This window comes from Biomphalaria glabrata, chromosome 1, assembly GCF_947242115.1.
Source record: "Biomphalaria glabrata chromosome 1, xgBioGlab47.1, whole genome shotgun sequence".
NCBI classification, from domain to species: domain Eukaryota; kingdom Metazoa; phylum Mollusca; class Gastropoda; family Planorbidae; genus Biomphalaria; species Biomphalaria glabrata.
In genome coordinates, this window is record NC_074711.1 from 51,673,623 (window position 1) to 51,691,273 (window position 17,651).

Genomic DNA, 17,651 nt, shown 5'->3' on the forward strand with positions numbered 1-17,651 from the left:
TTTCTTCGGTTGCGCTTTTACAGCTGGATGTTTTGTTTCCAAGTGTCTCTTCAATTTGATTGAAACAAGCGCCTCATTCGACAGAGTTGCATTGCAGATTAGACAGAATGGCAATGGAGCATCTTCAGGTCCAGAAGATATGAAACCATATCCGATGTAATCTTCTTTGTACCTTCGTTTGGTTCCTTGCTTTTCATTTAACACTTTCGCAGTTTCATTCTTGTTAACGTATTTCTCCATGGATAACAATGAATAATGCTTAATGATAATTTGTTATTATTAACATACACCTAAACAATTTAGGCCTACATGAAACACATCGTTTATTATTATCGTTTCCAATTCAAGAACTGCTGTGCATTTGCTAAGGCGGCCTACATTTGAGTCAATATATGTATAGTGGACAATTCCATAACCTGAATAGCTAACAGCCCTTTCCGTCACTATGGAGCGCTCCACTGCTATTACTGGTCGTTGTAATTTAATAGTAGGCAGGCCTGTGTAACGCTGCACGTGCTGCGTTCTGTAAACTCCCGCGGCACACCTGCAAATCTTCGGCGGCACACTAGTGTGCCTCGGCACACAGTTTGAGAAACACTGTCCTATTCACTAGTGCCTGAATCAGCCAGCAAAACCAATGATTAGCATGCATGACTAGATTGACACATGAAATGCATAGGTCATAATTATCTTCTTTTTTGAAGTAACATCTGTAATTGATAAAACATCTAACACCTCTGCAATCTGACAAAGTTTGAAAATCAATTTTATACAGGATTACACAGCGTCTTAAATAGGAATGATCTCTAAGATATTTTGTTCATGAACTATTAACTGTCATGTCATGAAAATAGGCTCCTATGCTTATACATTTGACTGCATAAGCACACATATAAAGAAAAAGTTATAAAAAATACACACACACAATACTCTTTTTTTTATATATATATATATATTAAAAAAAAAACATGACATTAAATCACTTTTATATCAGCATTAACTTTTTAAAACTCATTTAATGTAAATGGGATAAGACACATATAACATGTATTGTGCACATGGAGATTTACAAAGCATACATATATCAATATAAAATTTTTGTTTACAAAAAATATATACACACATGCTATTATCTTTTTTTGTTTCAAGACATCTCCCATCATGTAATATTATTACCAAAAAAAAAAAAAAAAATTACATATTTTGTTTTCTTTATATTATTACCAAAAAAAGTGGAAACAGTTTTTCATCATTCATGTATTTAAAAAAATATTGACAGCAAAATAAAAAATATATGAATTCAGAAGTGTATTCTTATAAGACACTTCTGGCATCTAGAGTCAAAGAGTTAAAATTGCTCTAGACTAATGTATTTGTATGGACTGGAAATATGTATGAAATTATTTATTCAACATTTTTTGACTATTAAAAATCCTTGTCATTTGTTTCTACCCCCATAATAAAACTCTTTCAAATTTGTATCTTTAAAAAAAAAAAAAAAAAAAAAAAAAAGATTTGTAGGGTGTATGTTACAAGTTTATTGTGAGAGCATTTATCATTCACAGCAAGTCACATGTTACACTTTCATTATGTGACTATCATATTTCATGTAATTCTATGACAAATTACTTTTCAAAATTATAATGATTTTTTTTGTCCCCTGTGTCAAAGAGTCCCTTTTTTTTTCCTGAAGTTTTTACTTCAGCTTTATTGCATGAAACAAGCATTGTCAGATACATTTTCAAGATTTGGTTAGAGACAACAGTTTTTCAAAATACAAAATAATACCAAGAACAAACCTATTTAATTTTCAATGTGATCCCTTTAGCCATATCAGTTGAACAAAGAAAAGGTTTAAAGACTGGCATTCTTTCAAAGTTTATTTGTTATTCATATTCCATAAGTCTTAAACATCAGTCAAATAAAGGATCCTAATGATCAGATGTTTTGGTAAAACTCAATGAACCCAAGTGTAAAATAAAGCTGTTGTTTCAGCAGTTCTAAGAGCTTTACATTTTCTGCTTGAAACAAATAGAAATCTGAAATAGATGTCCCACAGTTCCTAACTTCAACATGACTATGTGCTTCACCTCTATTACCCTTTCGTCCATGGCTTGACACTTAGCCTCACTTGAAAGAGTGCTGACTTCAAGAAATCTTCCATGCTGTGGTCCCTAGTACTTCTTTCCTGTTAACTCTCATTGAAATAAGGCACTTTCATGTTTCCACTTATGACTTATTAAACTGGTCAACACCTTATACCATAGGTGCTTTTTTCTTGCATTCCTTTTCAGTCAGCATTGTTTTTTTTTCCAGTTTTTTTTTTTATTCTAAATATGTGAAATGAAAAATGCAAATATTTTCCGACCTATAAACCTATTTTCCCATTAAATGTGCTATGGAATGTTTGTCAACTGAAAAATAATCAAATATATCTGAGGAATGTCTTGTTTCATTTATAGAATAAAGTAATTTGTCATTTTCATTAGTTAGTTAGTAGTAAATTTAGCATTATATAGATGCTCTTGTTTCAGGCATGGATATATTATAATGGTGTGATTAGATTATTATGCTAAATATTTCTTTTTTGTGTAATTTATTATTAATATAAAATCTAAATCATTAAGCAGCTAATCCTCATGAGCAGAAAATGAACATAGTTTACTGTATATTGTTTTGATACACACAGTCTAGACTCATTGTCATCTTTAAAAAAAAAATGTTATGCATTTAAGAACATATATCTAATTATATTTCAAATTTGAACTTTCGGATTTACAATACATAGATACATTGCATTTTATATCTAATAATACAAATAAGCTTATACAGAATTCCATTTCACATTTAAATTATGGGATTGCATAACTTAAAACCCAAAATTTTAGTAGCAATGAAGTAGTCTGTAAAAAATCACAAATCATAAGTAATTTTTGGAGAAAAAAAAATCAGTGTGATATATTACAAAGTATTTAGGTTTTGTCCAACCTAGCACCATAGGCAGATATAAAATTGTGACACAGCTTAGATGAAACATTTACAAGGCCATTAATTTTTTTAAATTCTTGTTGATTGTGATCCTGGTATTGGATAGTTAGTTTGTTTTTTTACTTTCTGACACTAATTCTGATGACCCAATTACTTGGCATATCTAGGGATATTTAAATTGGTGAAAAAATTTACTTTAACAATATAAGTAGTAGAATAGCTTGACGGACAAAAATGTTAGTGTTAAATAAAACATTGTGAACAATTACTGATTAAAAGATTTATGATGACTAATGACCCCATATCTAGCTTTGTACTTTTATAGTCTCTCGAAGAAATTAACTATTCTTGACCTTTTCTTCAAACCTTCTGTCTGTCTGCTTACCTAAACATTTCTTCAAGGACTTCTGTAAGAATTATGTTCACACACACACAAACATCTTTACCCACATTACTGACTCGCCTCTTTCCAGCTACTAGCAACTTTTGCTTTGGAGCTTGAACATAGCCATAGTTTCTCAGATGTTCTTAATTACTGCTTAGTTTGATGAAATAATTATTTCCCCTGAACTTTTTTTAGCACAATAATAATTTGAAAACAAAATCTGAAGAAACAAAGCATTTTGGCAATCTTGACATGTTTTACTTGTTTTTTAAGGGAAAATATTTCACTTCATTTTCCACTGCCTTCAGGATTAATACCCAATTTAGGGATTGCTAAAAAAAAAAGACACAATTAGGTTGGTCTTGAGTCTAGACTTGTGTGTGTTATCACATTACAATTTAAGAATACTTTATTTAAAATGCACTTATTTTATTTGTGTGTACTATTGATTTAAATTTCTTAAAATAATTTAAAAATTTTGCAACACCAGCTATTTCAAATTAAAATAGGCTTAAATATGTATGTGATGCATTATTTTTTTTATTGATGGTTACAGTTAAGATAGATTCAGCTTCTTTTAGTTCAACATGGCCTTAATTCATACATTTTATTCTCCATACAATTTCATTGATTGATTTGCATTGAAAGAAATCATGTTTAGGAAACATTTGGCCTTTAAATTTGAGAATTTGACATTGCTGGTGTTAACTATGAAAGTAAGCTTCACAATTTAATTATCAACTGATTGCTATTCAGAAGTTTTTCAAAAGTGATTGTGAACCTTACATTCTCTAGACATAATGTTAATTAACCATGCATTCAATGAAACAAGAGCAACTATATTTAGGATAAAGAGCCCTTTTGATTTTGGTGCTGTGGTGAAACAAAAAGTTCAAAACTTGATAGTGGAAACAAAATTGATTGCAATGAAAGTCCATTTTTCTAAATTTCCAATTATTTGGCATTAAAGACAAAGCTTTTTTGATAAAGAAAAAAAAAAGCGTTCCTTTTGGTTGTAATCCCTTACATCATCCTAAAATTCTGAGCACCTTGAGGTCTTTGATAGGCTACTGTCTTATAGGTCTTTCTGCTTTTTCCCCAAAGATCTATTTGCTCAAGTTGTTCACATTTGTTATTCTCGTTGTAAGGGGAAAAAATATTGTGTGTTCTATTGAAGCTAGTTTTCTTGAAGATGTTAGGAATCTTTGGGTCTTTTATTTACTCAAAAGTTTGGTTATATCTGTTGCCCATTTCACGAGGAAGTTATTTTTAGGCTTTAAATTAAATAAGGTAAGTTTTTATTAGGCCATGCCGAAGGTTGTGTAAAGAAATTGGATGGAAGTAAGATCTGATGGCACAACATTATGCATTGTGATAGCAATGAAGATTACAAGAAGATAGAAAGTAAGTTTTTTGTTTGTTTGTTGTTGCTTTTATGTCTTACAAGTTGTTGTTTTCCCAGTCTTTAAACATTTTTTTTTCTGTGATTAGAGAAAATTGTTGACTAAGCTATTTCAGAAGGAAGCTTGGTCCTCTGTAAATATATTCTGTACTTAATGTATCATATGGTAAATTATTTTTAGAAAATATAGAAAAACATTGATTTTTATTCGTTCTGGTAAAAAAAAATGAAGCACATAATTTTTTACTTCAGTTGTCATTGCTCAGTTTAAAATAAATACATTTGCAACTGATACAACTTTTCAGTTTTTGCACTGAGGCATATATTTAATTCACTATTTGTCCAGTTTCTTTTACATATTATTTTTACTGGCGTGATGCTATTTTTAGGGACATTGTGGTGCTTTCAAACTGAAGTATGCTATGGTGGCTTGTGTCATGCATGTTTTTGCTTTGGTCAGAGAGCTTTAGTACTTATAAAAAAAAAAAAAAAAAAAGCTAATATCTTACCTAAATGCAAGTAATGGATAATTCAGTCTTGTAGCTCAAAGGGGCTTTTTGTCCTTACAAATTATCAAATGTTTTGGTGCAGCAGAATTTTAATTTATGCATTCTTCAGTTGTTTCTGAGGTTACCACTTCTTGCTCATGAACCCATACGTGTAGAAGCATTACTTTATGCCAACTGTATGAAGAAGATGTCTCTTAGACGCTGTAGATTAAAGGAATACTGTGAGTCGATTATATTTTAGCCTGTTAGGAATCTGTCACCCACAGCACTTAAAAAAAAGTTCTCTGGAAATAAAGGGAAAAGTTGACCAGGTATATGTTGATGGAGAAAACAATTTCTTGTTCTTCATTGTTTCTGTCAGCTCTTTTCAAGAATACCTCTTTTACGATACTATTCAAAACGTACTCAAGCAGTAATGTATGTAAATACCATGAAGCAAGTGCAGAGGAAGAAGAAAAAATCATTTCATTTTAGTAAGTATTGGATATTATCTGGCCTGTATGATTAAAGAAGTATTTTCTAATGGCTTTCTAAAAATTTGACATGGATATGTTTACACAAAGACTTGGTATGTTTTTCAGTTTCTAATGCTTGGAAAATAAATTATGTTTAAGGACTCTGGTCTATAGAATGTTAACATCTTTTGTAACTAGATTCAGGGCATTAAAAGAAAAACATAGATAATTTCAACCATTTTTGGCACATTATTGTTGATAAGGTTTTCAAGTTTTAAATGTTGGATGCTGTTTCAATTTTCTTATCGTATCTTTGGATTAAATTAAGGCGCAACTTGATATGAAAGGGATTGCAAACATTTCCATTATTTCTCAAGACATTCAGGCCATCAACTTTTTTGTTTCATGTACCTTTCACAACTGGTTAAAACACAAAAAAACAACCACCCTTACTTTCAAAACACCAGCTTTTCCTTCGAATGCCTGCCCTAACATACCACCCCAAAAGGGCTTTGGAGACTTTCTATATAAATGCCACTCGGAAAATGCAAAAAAGGCGATTGAGAGCAAATGTTAAGGGTAAGTAGAACAAAGTGATCATTTACTTATCTTAAAAACTTTTTCTGATAGACTAAATATAAATAGCCAGACATGCTGATTCTCACATAGGTCTGTTCTTGGTTTTATCTAGTCAACAACAGCCCTGATTAATCAGTGTTGTTCCTCAAATATTTATCTGTCCAGATATTTAAAAGAATACCAATTATGTGGTACTCTCGCCAACGTACACAACACTCCATGTATGTTAACTGTATGAGAAAGCTTCAACTTAGGCGCCGTCAGGGTGAGTCTTTTTTTAAGCTAACACTTGGAGTTCAAAATTCTTTGGTAAACTTTTTGTGTGATTATATATTTGTGTATGAGTCATTGTACGCTTATGTATAATTTCACAAAAGGAGCCATCAAAAGGTCTACTCTGTCTTTTATCCAGTCAATATTTTGTTCCTTTCTTAGCTTTTCCAACGAATGCCTTGTCTTATGTCAAGATATGATTCAGTGGTGGAACAATTCTATATAAATAGTATGCGGCGGATGTACAGGGATAGAGATAAAACACTTCCAAGTATGTTCATTGCTTATTGTCATATAGTAATTACCATTTGAAGCATCAAAACAAAAGTGGGAAAGTTATTTTTTAAGCATATTGTTTTGATTGAATTGTTGTGTTACTCTATAGTTATTTCGGCGACTTCCACTGCTTCGGTATGAATCTGCTCGATGTTGTGAATTAGTCTACAAGAATGGCATGATGAGGTTGTCTCGGGCACGGCTGAAAGGCCATGATGGTATGATGAATTGGTTTTTAGGGCACCTTTGGCTTTTTATCCATGAAAAAAAACAACTCTATTTTGTTGATACCATACATCAAAATGAAAGTGTTGTCCGACAGATATATTCTTTCATCACTAAACCTAAAGTTTTATATTATAAAACTTTATTATATAGTTATTTAGAAGACTTCCTATTCTTCGCTGCCATACAACTCGTTGCAGGGAGATAGTCTACATGAATATAATGAAGAGGTTGTCGCGAGCTAGGATAAAATATGGTATAGTATTTGTATTGCTTCATGATAATTTGATATTTATAATTGCACTGATGTCAAATAGTTTTTCACATTAAATTTAAAAAAAAAGAGTGCTCTCAGTATGTTATCAGTATTTTTTTTTTTTTTTTCGTAAGACATTCATTGTTGAAAACTAAAATGATTTATAAATTTCTTTTTTAAAAAAAACTTTTTTTTTTTTTTTTTTTAAATTTAAGTGTTAACATTTATTTCTGAAAATTTATATCATACCATGTCATCCGGAATCAAATGCTCTTTATAAAAAAAAAATTGCTTGCATCATGAGTCATTGCAAACATCAAGCTAAATTTGTATCAAAATCAGTTATACAGGCGAATGCCTTTTTTGAGGCATGATTCTGGCAACATTGAGGAGCATTTTTATGTCAATAGCTATCAAAAACTACGTAGAAGGCTAGCTAGAAAGAAAGCTTGTATTCAAGGTAAGTTGTCAAGTGGATACATCTGTCGTTTATATTTTCCTTTGGTGTCTTTCTAGGTTTTTTTTTTCACCAGTCATTATTTAGGTTGAATTTTCAAGGTTATCTGGTCTTTGGGTACTGTCAAATAAATTTTATTGTTCTTATTTCCTCCACTGAAATTCATGTTTTTTATTTGTATAAGGTGAAGGATTGCAAGAAGAATACATTACTTTGCACCAAAATTTAAGTGGCATTTTATAATCAATCTTACTACTGTGTTGTCTTGGATGTTTATGTAAAATCCCAAAAAACAAGTTTCTCTTCCTTGTGTGAAAACCTTTTCTCTTATTGGACACTAGCTGATATTTCGGATGCCCTATTTAGCTAAGGACGTTGTCAGAGCCAAAGATGTGTTTTATCACAACTCTAGAATGAAATTGCTTATGAGAAGTAGATCTGCTGCTGCAACATTGAGTGAGTGATTTTTCTCTCATTTATTAGGACATGCACTTTGTATAGAGAAATCTATACACCTGAACTGTTGATGTCTATCTGCAATATGCAAAGTTTTACAAGTTTGCTGCTAAGAATAGATTTTTGTTTCTTTTTTATTTTCATCACAGCACCTGTCTTTTGTTTAGTAACATTTTTACAAACCTCCTACTTTTGTTCTAAAAAAAAATGTATTAGTTGTTGAGGCGAATGCCTGTACTTCAGTCAGTGTCGGAGAGAGCTTCTGCATATTTGTACATTAATGGCTATGCTAGACTACATTATAACAGAAAAACAGTGAAAGAAAAAAGTAAGTTTATTAGATGTAACTGTATTTCTCCAGACACATTCCTCTTGAAGTTCTTCTTGTAATGCTTGTTAAGTTTGGATTACGATCAGAATGGAACCTGGTTCTTTATCCTCTTTTTATTTAATTTTTTTTTTTTAAAGCAAAACTCATCTCAGAAAAGCTCTGCAATATAGTTGTCTCTGATGACTTTGGTTTCTTTACAGCTAATTGAAAGAATACCTGTAATATCACATGACATGGCAAGGGCTTCTGAAATTCTATATGCTAACTCCAAGTCTAGAATAATCTATTGGAGGGCTAAAAGAAAAATTAGTGGTAGGTTTGTAAGACATGGAGACAGAAACACAAAGCCAGCTCACACATTTTTTTAGTCCATTAATCACTTATTCTGCAAGTTGGATTTTGTTGAACTTGACCAAAGTCTCTTGCTTTCCTTTATTTTCAGTGTCCCTCCTCCCCCCCCCCTTTTTTTTTTTTGGATTTGTTTCACCTGAATTTAAAAAATTGAATAATATGTATTCTGTATAAGGTATTTCTGGTTAAAGTATTTGGGTGCACCATTTTATTTCCAACCTAGTTGTTCCAGAGGATGCCTATTCTGATATTGGATAAAGTCAGGGTGACCCAAAAATTCTATCACAACAACTTGTCTCGCTTAGGCATGATGAGAATGAACCAGAGACGCAGTGAGTAGCAGTGTTCATCTCTTGAGATTCTTGTATTTCATTCCATTAGTCAACACTTGGCTTTCCTCTCTTTTCTTGTCAAAGACTTCATGACTTATCCTGGTGCTTAATAGAGAATTTTAAAGCCAAATTGAACAGCATTCAAGGTCAAGGTGAACTTAATCATTCCTGTAAGCATCAAAAGCATTTGTTATTTTGTGTCCTAAATTAAATTAGCTAAGTGTTCAATAAAAAATAGTTTTTCAGACGTATGCCATTGTTAAAAAGAGCTGCTGACAGATCTAAAAATTTGTTTTATGCAAGATGTATGTCAAAAAACTCAATGCGGTACTGGCGACACAAATGTAAGTGTATGACAATAAATCTGTTAGTGAAAGTATATATAACCTTTGCTCACTTATTGGGATATCACTGTTTTCCTCTATGCGAAGAATTCTACTTTCCTTTTTGAGGATGACTACTTAGTTTGTCAAATGTAAATGGCAACAAGTTTGATAAGTGTAAATTGAGTTGTATGGAATTTTGCAGTACTTCATTTGTCAAATCTTTTCATTTGAATGTTGTTGTTTTTGTTGTTTTCAACAAAATTTGGAAGTTTAACTGAAGTTAAATATTTTGTCGCATAACTGATACAAAATATTTTTTTTATTTAATCAGATAAAAAGAAATGTTACCATTGGCCAAAATGATCAGAAGGACTCTTGTTTAATTATAATAGTGTATTTGCTAATGGTGTACTATGATGTTTTAGCTGTGCGTTAGAATGCCATTTCTGAGAGCTGACATTGATAGACTGACTGCCCGAATCCTGCATGTGTGTTGTTCAAAAATCAACATGAGAGCTCATCGTCTTAGAGCTCGGGAGAGTAAGTTGCCTCTCTCACTACCTTTGGTAGTTATATTTTCTTATTATAATGATTCCACTTCTTCCTACTCTTATCAAGTTTTGAGGCTTGTTTCCTTTTTGTGCGTCACCAGTAAGTGCACCTACAGGATGTTGTCTTTTGCTAATGTAGATATTGATTGATAACTCAATGTTTTCTAGCTAATTGAGCGTTTGCCAATATTGAAGTGGGATCCAATAACAGCTGCTCATCTACTCTATGTTAACAGTAAATCACGAAGATCAATGAGAACTTTTCGTTTAAGAAGTAAGTTAGCTTTATGTACATCATTTTGATATCCAGAAGTTTCTTCATGATTTTTGTGGTAAATTCTTACTTAGTATTTGTTGTAGTAGGCTTGAACTAAATTGAATTATGGCTGTGACCTTTAAGCATCAAAATTAATTTAGTGGCTCTCTTTTCCTTTGTAAAAAAAAATTCCTTTAATTTTTTCTTAGTTGCACTAATATTTTTTGATAGTGGTATTGTTTCTTGCACTTCTTGGTCAGCTTTTCTTTAGAATGCCAATTTTGACTTTGGAACCTTTGAGAACAACAAACTACCTGTACATTAGCAGTATGTCTAGGAGAACAACACAGTTATCTCGAAAAAAAAAGTGTAAGTCCTGTGTTTCTAGTATTGGAGTGGGGGAAGGGGTAGTCAAACATGATATTAAAGGTAACATTCCAGGTTAAATTTTAATCTCTTGTTTTTAAATCTCTCACCAACCCATTGGACTTGTGTTCTAACTAAGACCTGTAAGGTTTTCCTACTCTGTAATGCGTTTTTTAATAATTTTTTATTTCTGCCATTCTTGTCATCAAACATAAGGCTCTTTTACTAGTTTTTTTACTCATTGCCTTTTAGTGATATTATCAATCATAGTTTTTACTACCTTCTTTTCTCAGCTGTTGCTCCGTATGCCTATTCTTCAACGAAATGAAAACTATATGTCTAACTATTTTTATCAAAGTACTATGGAGAGATTGAAGAAACGCAAACAGCGTTATCACTGTAATAATTACTCTTTAAAAATATGTAAGTTAAAGATTACATATCTGTGAAATATCATTTTGTTCAAAATCACTAAGTGGTGTAAGATGTTCATTTCCTTTTTTATTATTTTAATTGCATTGCCTGTTCCTTAAATCAAGAGGGCCCTTTAAAATAAAAAAAAAAGTGAGGATTGGAGATGTGACTATTTTGATGTCTAATATTGCTACAAACAGATTTTGTTTCGCATGCCGGTACTTTCAAGTGCTAAAGCACAAGTAGCATGTTATTTGAACAAGACTGTCTATACCAGAAGGAGTGTTAACAAGTATCGTCAAAAAGTTGGCAGTAAGTTATTTTTTAAGTAGCATTGTTTAAGGATGTCTGAAGGGCTCTTTGTCTCTATTGATCTACAATCTTATTCAGTCAAATTTTGTACTAAACCGTTGAGATTTATTTGCATCTCTTGAACTTTTTGTTTCTTTTCGTCTAAGTTGCACTTTTGATAGCTTTTTCACAGAATGCCAATCCTTTACAAAGCCAAGGAGAGGGCTTCTATGTATATGTATGCAAGCTCAATGTCTAGACGTTCTCAAACAACTTTTAGACAAAGATGTAAGTGATGGATTTTGTCTTCTGTCTAGATTTTTCTTTCATAAAAAATATTTCAGTTGTTTTTATGATCAATCATTAGGTTATAATGTTCTTTGTCAGAATGTTTGCAGGATTGGACTTTTTTGTAGTTAGCCTTCCTACCAGAGCCATATAAGACAAAATTTCTCTCAAGCTGATTTTTCAAAAGTTGTTGCAATGCTGTTTTGTTTCAAATGCTATTTCACATTTCTCTAGTTTCAAAGTATGTCTTCGTCTGGCAATTAAAAAAATAAAATACTTTTTAATAAATGATAATAAAATCTAAAGGGCTGTTTCTTGGACCAATAGAATAGTTTAGATCTCAAATTAAGCTTTAAATGTGATAATGATCTTCATGGAGAAAACATTTCTATTCTAAGCTGCTTCTTTAATAGCTTTTTCGCAGACTGCCACTACTTGACAAAGAAAAAGAGAGGGCTTCTATGTACTTGCATACAAGTTCTAAGTCTAGACGTTCTCAAATAAATTTCAGAAAAAAATGTAAGTCTGCCATCATAGATTTCTAAAAGTTGATCTGACCTTTCACTGTTGTATCTCATAATTTGAAAATTAAGAGCTAATAGAAGAATCAAAAGGGCCTCTCAATTTTTGTTTTATCTTGAGATACTTCTCATGAATGTACAATTTTGAACCAGCTTTTTTTGAGACTTCCCATTCTGCGTCTGATGCCGGAACCATCTACTGTTTACTTTTTGGAAAATGCTCGAACTAGGAATGCAATGAGAATGTCTCGATGGAAAGCTAGACAAACTTCTATAGAAAGGAAAGGCAAGTTTATGCATATTTCAAGTTCTCTCAGGCTTTCTTTCTGTTAAAATAAAGCTTTAAAAATCTTTTCTTTTTGTTTAAATTTTTCTAATTTTTAAATATTTTATTTCTCCCAATTTTGCCAAAAAATTGTTTGCCTTAATGTGCTTAGTTTTTGGCTCAGTCTTGGTCATTAGTGCAACTATAGTTATCTGAATCAGAAGGGCACAGTCAACAGTTCATTTTTATATCATTTATAGTCTCATTGTGTCTTATTATTCTTTTTATTTCATTAGCTTTTTAATCGTTTGCCTATTCTGCGATATAATCCAGTATTAGCAGATCAATATTTTCTGAAGACTACACAAACAAAAATAGGAATGAGAAATCTTCGGTTGAAAGCTGTTAACTGGCAGATGCAACAAGGCAAGATCTGCAATATATTTATATTGATAAGCTAGTGGTTGAAAATCAAAACAGACATTTGTTATTGCTCTTTCCTTTTGCCTTACTCTTTTGCTCACATTTTTTTAGTGACTAAATTATAGTGAGCCGGTCCGATGCTTTTTTTTTTTTTTTATTGAAAACAAATTTACTTAAGGGCAAGATTTTCTTACCAAAACATGTTTGGCAAAAAAAAAAAAACTTTACATATAAACGTAATTCAGTTTCTAATACCAAATCGTGGGGCTCTTCTAGCAAAAACAGACAAAACAATAATAAGACTCTTTTCCATTTGGCTAGCTTCTTTTGAGACTTCCGATACTTAATTATGACAGAAAAAGAGCTGAAAGTGATTTTCTTGTTATCACGTATGATCGTTTGCGAAAAAGACTTAAAGGTAGGTTATATAGGTCATTGTTTCTTCAGTACTTTGCTTGAGCTTGTTTTTCATTTCCTTTAATTCTTTTTCACCACAGCACCATTCTAAAGATTTAGAAATGTATATATCTATCTGGCTCTTTTTTTTCTCAGCTTTTGTTTCAAATTCCAATTTTGAGTGCAAATCTTGAAAAAACCAGCACATATTTAGCATTATCTGCCAAAAAAAGACGATGGTACCGACTTAACGTTATGTGTAAGTTTTTAGAGAAACATCAGAGTTTTTTTTATACATGTGCATTTTACTGCACATTTTTTTAAAGATGGATTGAAGGCATGTATTTCGGTTATCTAAGGGCTCATTTAGAATTCTGAATTCACTTAATGACCATAGTTATTATAGGATTGTAGCCTTACTTATCTTCTGTACATTCATCGTCCTCAGTGATAATTTCAGAAATATTGCTTTTCAATTCTTATTTTTCTGTAGCTTGATTATGCAAAGAATGCCAGGCTTCACATCTACTTTTGACCACAATCATTTTCTTCCAAAATGTTCTATTACAGAAGTCATACCTTAGTTTTCTTAAGTTTACATTAAAACTTACTCTTTGCTTGTCAGTACTAAACTTCATGTTTTCACCACAGAAAAATCAAATTTTTAAATCTTAAATTCTTAAATACGCTAGTTGCTAAGTGAAATTACAAAATCAACAGTTATTTGGCCGCATGCCAGTTTTATTACTTGATGAAAAACGAACAATCTGTCATTTCTGTGACACCAGCTCCAAAAGAAATTGGGCAAGAAAAAGGGGTAAGTTTTTCTCTTCTCTCAATATATGTGTGTACACATGTAACTCTATTTTCCAATGGACAGCTCTATAGTAGAATGCCTATTCTTCGTTGTCTACCTGATAGAACTGCCAATCTTCTTAGAGTGCGTGGGTCTGAGAATTTAAGGAGACGGTGTCAAAAAGGTTTGTTATTAACTATTCTTTCTAGTTGTGATAATGTATTCACCACGGCAGCTTTTCATAGGGAACAGCATTGAACTTAAAATTAACACACAAAAAAAAACAAAATTTTCTATTTGCGTTACAGTTGGTTAAGCGCTTTCCAATCTTAAAATATTGCATAGCACGATTAGAAAATATTTTTCTGGAACGTGTTAAAGTCAGAAGGTACAGAGATCGCCAGAAGTTGTTATTTCACCAAGGTAAGATATTCACCACAGCAGCTTCTGTCTTTCAAATTCTACTAAAACCTACCTTAATTATTTTTTTTACATCAGCTTGTGTCAAGGCTTCCTCTTCTGCAGTTTAGTTTGCGTCGTTTGGAATTGCTTTTTATGCGCACAGTCAAAGTTAGAAGAGCCTTTAACAAGCGCAAAGGTCAAGGTCAGTGTAAGATAGCTAACAAGTAATTTTCTTGGTAATGGATGTATCAGTTTATTAATGTTGAGAAAAGTTTCATCACAGCACTTTTTAAAAAAAATCTCTTTAGCTAGTTATTAATGTCACTCTTTAATTCCTCAGTTAAAAAATCGGCTTCCACTTCTTGCTTATGATTTGGATCGAGTTAGTGTCATATTTGTTTCGCGAACTCACAAAAGACTTTTTGATCTGCGTAGTAGGAACAAAGGTGATATGAAATATTGATATCTTTTCTGCAACACTTTCAACAATTATTTTCTCTAATTCCAAAAAAATATAATTAAAAAGACAAATATGCTATTATTCAGTTATTATTGCTCAGATCTTTTTTTTTTATTCATAGAAATGTAAGTTATGGAATGAACAATTGTAAACTTTTGTTAAGCTGCATTTTTTAATTTGTAAATTTTCAACAGCAGTAGAAAGTTGTAAATTTTTTTTTTCACATCAGAATGGTTTTATTGTGCACTTAACATTTCAGTTTTAACATTTGTTTGGTCTTCTTTCATTTTCTGAATTGTTTCTTAATACATTCTATTCTTGTGATATAATCTCATAGTCATGGTTATTGAGTGTCAGTGGTGGATTTAAATTAAGATTAGTTGTTGTTGTCAGCTTCTTTTTCTTAGCCTTGAATCAAAGCTAATCATCTAGCACTGTTTCTAACAGCACTAAGATCATTTAGGCTTACCTACCTGTTCTAATTTGGGCATATAACTCATCCATAGCTTTTAAGAAGAATGCCTTTATTAGGGTACCATATCCCACGAGTCATGCATCTGTTATCTTACAATGCAACTTCTCGTAGATTTGAAGCTAAGAAAAGACAAGGTAAGTGATCTTTATAAATTCTTTTTTTTTTCTTCTTTCTTATGTTTTTTTTTTTCTTTGACTCCATTGAGACACTCCAAAAGACTCGGTGCTTCCACTCCCTCCCTTCCTTTCCAACTTCACAAGGGCTTTGTAGTTAGAAACTGCAATAGTATAAGAGACAAAATGTTCATGTCATTTGCTCACATTGACAGCTCTTCCTTCGACTTCCTTTACTCTCTAATGATGGGGAAAGGGTCAGCCTCATGTTTAGAGCTCGCTCAGCTGAAATTCATTACCGCCAGAGAAAAAAATTGTCAGGTAAATAAAGCTTTCTAACCTGAATCTTTCACTACACATTCATTTTATTCAACAATTCAAATTGTGATGTGAAACAGTTTTCCTTTTAGGTAACCTGCTACTGAAATAAAGATTTTGATTAAGATATTTTTGAATATCTCTGCACCAATTAGTACATGGCCTAACACATTTAGTTGACAGAAACTTGGGTTGTATTTTCTTTTGTTTCTCCACTGTGTCAATGTTGAACATATTGTTAGCTACTTACACTTTGTCCTAATGTTTACAGCTTTTTCGTCGAATTCCATTATTAAGATATAATTCGAGAAGGTCAGGGTTTCTTTTAGTCAAAACTGTCCATGATAGAAGAGCTAATAATGTACGAAGCAATAAGACCTTGGGGCTACTAACAAAAGGTATGTAAGAAATCATTTATTTCCTAGGGAACTAAGGTTTAGCTATATTTTATAAGGGTTTATTTCATAGTTCAGGCCCTTTTTTTTTCTTTGTACTTTGAAAAAAAAATGTAATTGTCCTGAAACTTTTTACTTAGGAAATTTTTATTTTTGTAGAATATGTTCGATTACTTTAAAAAAAATGTGGGGGTTGCAAATAAAACAAGAAAATGGAAAATGATAACCAAATCCCTTTAACTTATTCCACAAAACTAAGGAATGTATGTACACTTAAAAGAAAGGAATTATGTTTTTAAATTCCTCTCACTATTTTTTTAAATCTTGGTCCATTTGTTTCTTTGTAGTGCTCTACATTAAAACTGAGTTGGTTCAAAGTGTGTTTGCCTATTCTTGGTGTTTATCTTGTACTTTGAGATTTTTAAAAATTTATATATTGTCCTGAAAGCTTTCTGTGATTAAATTAGGATATTGATAAAAGATTCATAGGTTGCTATTTTCTGTTTCACCTGCAACACACTGTTTTATTGTTGACTAAATGTTATTGCTTGTGGAAAGGCTTGATGCACATGTTCATTTATCAGATAATATCAAGGATCCCTGTGCTGAAGTATAATATGTTTGTTTTATGTGAGTATTTGGCCAAGAATGCCAAGGATCGTAAAGCTCACATGAAACGGATGATGCGCATACAAGGTTTGTAGAGATTACTTTCACCATGTCATTTTAATCATCAGAAATGTACAGTTGTACAGGTCTAACAGATTAGGTAGAAATATCAGCGTCTCATTATTGTATGGTGTTTTCTGGCATAGACAGTGACATTTCATTTCAGTAGTCCACACAGTTTTATTGTTTCACCATGGATCTCAAAGGGAGATTACCATTTATTTACTTAATGAGCTCTTTCCCATGTTTGTGACTATACAAAACAGATGATAAGAAGACAACCCCTCTTACAATACGCTATGCACAAGCTAGAATACAGTTTAGCCAAAAGCACATACGACAGGACCTATAATAAAAAAAAAAGTGCTCAAAGACACTATCAAGGTAAATTTTAGGTTACAAAATAGTCTTTGTTAATTGGTAGTGAAGTTCCACGCGAGACAAGTTCAAAGTGAAGTTATTTGTATACTTTTTATTTAACAAACGATCAGGTTTGTATATTATTACTAATCTGTCTAGTTTTAGAATTTGTATTATTTGGGGGGGGGGGGGGGTATGATTTACTTTTCCTATGTTCCTTTGGTATTTTTGCTTTCATTCTATTACTTAACTGAGAATAAATTGCATGTGTATATCCTATAAATTTACTGG

General features: G+C 31.8%; 1 protein-coding gene across 44 annotated transcripts in view; it reads left to right on the forward strand.

Moving 5' to 3' along the window:
- Window positions 1-17,651, forward strand: part of LOC106053932 (uncharacterized) — a 56,490-nt gene that overhangs the window by 32,186 nt on the left and 6,653 nt on the right. For 2 of the 44 annotated variants that reach the window (XM_056042861.1, XM_056042865.1), the window contains exon 6: window positions 12,442-12,574. The exons of 9 other annotated variants lie outside the window; for them this stretch is intronic. In XM_056042861.1, coding sequence (XP_055898836.1) covers window positions 12,442-12,574 — 133 coding nt within the window. Of the gene's footprint in view, window positions 1-5,393; window positions 5,506-5,645; window positions 5,758-6,206; window positions 6,319-6,483; window positions 6,584-6,753; window positions 6,863-6,976; window positions 7,086-7,245; window positions 7,349-7,690; window positions 7,809-8,146; window positions 8,262-8,477; window positions 8,590-8,792; window positions 8,905-9,166; window positions 9,276-9,513; window positions 9,620-10,026; window positions 10,142-10,320; window positions 10,427-10,668; window positions 10,778-11,067; window positions 11,198-11,388; window positions 11,501-11,661; window positions 11,768-12,180; window positions 12,287-12,441; window positions 12,575-12,849; window positions 12,980-13,297; window positions 13,395-13,528; window positions 13,632-14,092; window positions 14,190-14,252; window positions 14,353-14,476; window positions 14,592-14,666; window positions 14,773-14,910; window positions 15,017-15,536; window positions 15,640-15,833; window positions 15,940-16,207; window positions 16,335-16,915; window positions 17,028-17,266; window positions 17,385-17,651 lie in introns of all 44 variants that reach the window. 33 more of the 44 variants (XM_056042947.1, XM_056042909.1, XM_056042915.1 and 30 more) reach the window with 33 other exon arrangements.